General features: G+C 44.2%; 1 protein-coding gene across 2 annotated transcripts in view; it reads left to right on the top strand.

The window, feature by feature from the left end:
• Positions 1-4161, top strand: part of wrap53 (WD repeat containing, antisense to TP53) — a 16845-nt gene extending 12684 nt beyond the window's left edge. For both annotated transcript variants that reach the window (XM_084544603.1, XM_084544602.1), the window contains exons 9-11: positions 830-933; positions 1067-1210; positions 2600-4161. In XM_084544603.1, coding sequence (XP_084400729.1) covers positions 830-933; positions 1067-1210; positions 2600-2858 — 507 coding nt within the window. In that variant the 3' untranslated portion in view covers positions 2859-4161. The remainder of the gene's footprint in view (positions 1-829; positions 934-1066; positions 1211-2599) is intronic.
• The last annotated feature ends 369 nt before the right edge of the window (positions 4162-4530 follow it).

Here is a 4530-nt window from a genome sequence, read left to right as displayed (position 1 = left end):
AGGAGTCTATCCCAGCTGTCAGTGGGCGGGAGGCAGGAGTACACCCTGGACAGGTCGCCAGTCTAACGCAGGGCTAACACAGAGAGACAGACAACCAGTCACACTCACACCTACGGGCAATTTGGAATCACCAATGAACCTAACGAGCAGACACAGGGAGAACATGCAAACTTCACACAGAAATATGGGAACATACTTTTACTTCCTTACTAGACTATTCCTGCATTCAGTAATATTCTGGGGGCCAGATGGAAAGCTCCCACGAACTTCCTTTATAAGTTTAAATACTGATTCTAATGTATTTCCAACATATTGGCAACAAACAGATAATTATTTTTGCATATGATTCATTGCCATTGAGTAACAGCTGACGTGAAATCAGCCTCTGCAGTCTGAATTCTTCCCAGCGTTGTCCTGGACGATCTTCAGGCAATCTTGTTACGTGCACAGCCCACAGCCGTCGGATCAGATTCAACGCCCTCCATTCATTCCTGTTACCCTGTGTCACCCTGTTCAGATTTAATATTCACTAGCTAAGCATTCCAGCATCTATAAAGTTACCCTCGTACTGCTGCAGGCGAGTCACGCCACCAATAAACTCAGCTGCGGTTTCGCAACAGGGTTCATTGCAGGGCTTTTGAGAAACCAATATAAAGCCAATATAAAGAAGATAATTTGTAGTTTCGGAATTTTTTTGACGTAGAAGCATTTATGTACTGCTCCATTGTCCGTCTGAATTACGGGGATCAGCGAAGCAACATTTCTAATCTTTATTTTAAGTTTTTCTTGTTTTCATTTGTGGTTATGTGTTTGTTTTGTGTGTGTGTAGGATTCAGAAATCCTGTGCTGGGACCTCAGAGAGCCAGGAAAAGTTGTATTTTCTCTCAAAAGGAACGTGTCCACCAACCAGCGCATCTACTTCGACCTGGACCAGTAAGTTGACCTTACAGCTGTCTTTTATCCGGTTATATTGCACCTTGTCCTTTTAATGTACTCTTAAAATAAATTCAGCAGGGTTACAGATAATAATCATTTTGTCCACGTGTGTTTCTTTGTGGACATGTAGGTCGGGCAGGTACCTGCTGAGTGGAGACACGGAGGGAGTGGTCTCGGTTTGGGACACCCAGACGGCTCCTCCTGATGGTAACGAAGAATTACTGCAACCTCAGCTCAGGTTTCAGGCCAACTGGGACTGCACCAACGGCATCAGGTATGAATGTTGGAACTGGAAAAAAATAAATGATCCAACCCATCCCATCAGCTGATAACATTATATGATGACAAGGCAGATAAAATAACAGACTGAACTCACTGAAACTACGCCTAAACTGCTTTTAAATATGTGTTTATCTTAATTATTTACCAAAAAGTAGGTAGAGACTTGAGCTTTTCAGCGTTTATCAGCTTGGTAGAGGGCTGTCGTATTGAGCTTTAATACAAACAGAAAGTAGAACAACTGTAACTGCAGGACAATTAACTATTGTCCCGCCCTGTTTGGGGTTTTCAGTCAGCGTAGGTTACACAAACAAAGGAGAGCTAACTTTTTAATTTTTAATTTTTCAAAGCAGTTTATTTCTGCTTTGTGGGACAGAAGGCAATAACTGCAGCTCAGCATATTCAAGAAAAACCCATTAAGCTTAAGTTGCGGTTGCTTAAACTCAATGTTGCGTTTTCACCAAAAGAGAATAAGTGGTTGTTAAACTGAGATGAACACTCACCGGCCACTGTATTAGGTACAGCGTGCTAGCACTTTGACCGTCGTCTTATTCGTGGCAAAGCTTCAACAAAGTGCCTGAAACATTCTTCGGAGAGTTTGCTCCGTGCCTCACTATGAGATCGTACAGTTGCTGCACATCCACGATACCAATCTCCCATTGGCACCACATCTCAAAGGTGCTGTGTCTGGTGACTGTTGGAGGCTATTTGAGTTCAGTGAGCTGAAACGGTGTCATGTTCAAGGAACCAGTTTAGATGATTTCATCTTGGTGACATAGCATTCTGCTGGACGTAGCCAACAGAAGATGGACATGGACACTGTGGTCCAGAGGTTGCGCTAGACCTTCATTGTCTGTCATTTTGACTGACAGGGTCAAAAAAAACCCGTCATAATCTATTTTTAGGACTGCTAGCGCTAACAGCTCTTAGTCGGCACCGTAGGGTTGAAGTGCTTCGGTGTTATGCTAACTCTTTTATTTTGCACAGTTTGCACAAAAACTCATCAGAAATCGTGCCCTGATAAAAGTTCTGCGATGTTTGGAACGCAAACTGCGATGAGAGACAAGAGCCAATTAATAATGTCACTCGCCACCAAGTGGTCAGGGTGTGAATTGCAATCTGTCACAGTTTAAAAAAAAAAACGACGGAAAATATGACGGAAAATATTGAATTAACGCGACCCCTGCTGTGGTCGTAAGGTCATTTAAGTCACATTTCCTCTTATTCTGATGCTGGATTTGAACTTTAGCAGATCATCTCGACCGTGCCTACCAGCCTAGGTGCACTGTGTCGCTGTAATGTGATTGGATTGCACGGTTGAAGCTGATATAAATAGTGTATTTCTTTTTGGCGTGTGTTTCAAATGTGCATTTCTCCCCCGCAGCCTTCATCCCTTCATGCCACTGCTGGCGACATCCAGCGGCCAGCGGCAGTTCCCGTGGCCCAGCGACAGCGAGGGCGACTCCGCCTCCGACACCGAGGGAGGTGGAGGTGTGATGTCACAGCAGGAGAGGAGGCAGGACAACGCCCTGAGTCTGTGGTGGGCCGGGCCGCTTTGCCCCGCCGCTGAGGGCAGCCAAGACCAGGACGAGGCAGAGGCAGCAGCAGCAGCTGCAGCGTCAGTGGTGGTGGTGGAGGCCTGACACTTTGTTGTTTCAACCAGCTAACACAAATCGAGTTACACCTGCCATGTGATATTTATTTTGGGAATGCGAACAGCTAATTATGGGTCAGTCATAAGGAGTCCTGGCGCAGAATAACATTACTGGGACATTTTTTATTTTTTATTTTTTGGAAACAGCTTCCACATATCAAGTCCTAGCATATCACCTGCAGGTTTATAGATATTTACAAACAGTACTGTCTCTTCCTGGGTCAAAGAAACGTTTCACATCAGGTCAGTACAAAATAGATGTTCAGGAGTTTAGTAATTAGGATTTGGAACGATGCACCAATGTTGTAATGAATTCAGAAAGTAAGGAGGGTTTCTTTAAACCTTACTCAGGCTGAAATAAGAGGTGGGTTGTGTAAGGTTAGATGTGGAGGGACTCTTTCTCAGACTTGTTGTTTAACATCCAGTCAAAATTGAGTATAACGAATCTCTTATGACCTTTTTTTTTAATTATTTGAATAAGGAATTTACTTCCTAAATGGGATAATTTCAACCACAGTGAAAGCCTTGACTGTGTTGTCAAAGTGGCTTAGTGTCTCTCATCTGAGTTGTATCCGTGAGGGTGTTTGTTTACGTGTGTGTGTGTGTGGCTGTAACGCTGCCCTGGAGATTCCTCACTGCTGTAGTTACAGTAAGTGCCATTTGTCCCCGAGCTTTGCTTCCGTAAACCGAGCGGATCTCCTGTTTTTACCTTCTGTTTTTTAAAAAAAAAAAAAAACTGCCAGACGACGACGTCGTGTTACTCTTCTTGCGCATGCCCACAAATGTATATTTTTGTAAAGCCATGATTGACTTGTCTTTTGAATGTATGCTCAATTACGCAGCTAGCCCGACTGCTGTAACTTCACAACAACCTGTGGACGTGTCAAATTACATGTGTACCTGTGAGAGTGGTGATAGCAGCAGCACAAAACGCATCGTGTTTGATTAATTGCGTTATTTGCTCAACGCTTACGTCGCCATTAGTGGGGTTTGCTTTGCCGTTCCTTTGCCAGTTTTTCAGAAGCTCAGCAACCAAAGCTTTGCATCTCTAGACGCTGGTGAATCAATCCATTTTTAAAGCCTCTGTTGATTTACTTCTTGGAACTCCCACTTGTTGCCAAACTCTTAATTCTGCAGCTATTATTACACGATGCCACATAAAATTTATGTTCCGCCGTGGAGAATTAGGAACCATGTAGGCCTTGAACACGTCTTCAGATGGATGTCTCCGTCTACGACAGGTGGCTTTCATTCAGGAGCTGGAGTGAATTAAAAGCATATCTCTTAACAGATCCACAGCCTTGCTCGTTTATGTATTTATTTATTTATTTATTTTTTGTTTTCTATTAAACGCAGTTCAGAGTTGGACGCCCTGTAGTAAATCCTCAATGAATGCAAGATGATGCCGCACTTGAGTCAAGAGGCGGCCCTCGAAAACCCAAAGGGACCGTTGTCGTTCGCTTATGAGATGGAAAGTATTCATAGCTTTCACCTTTTCCCCACACACACACACACACACACACACCACACACCACACACCACACACCACACACATGTTCTGCATGAATGCGCACGCACGCTCGCGCACGCATTCGATTTTTTTGTTGCGAAACCGCAGGGGCACGCCGAGCGCAGAGAGCCAAGTCGGGGAGCTGGCGCTG

This window comes from Chelon labrosus, assembly GCF_963514085.1.
Source record: "Chelon labrosus genome assembly, chromosome: 1".
Classification (NCBI taxonomy): domain Eukaryota; kingdom Metazoa; phylum Chordata; class Actinopteri; order Mugiliformes; family Mugilidae; genus Chelon; species Chelon labrosus.
The sequence above is the reverse complement of the archived record's forward strand: the minus strand, read 5'-3'. Positions and strand labels throughout refer to the sequence as shown.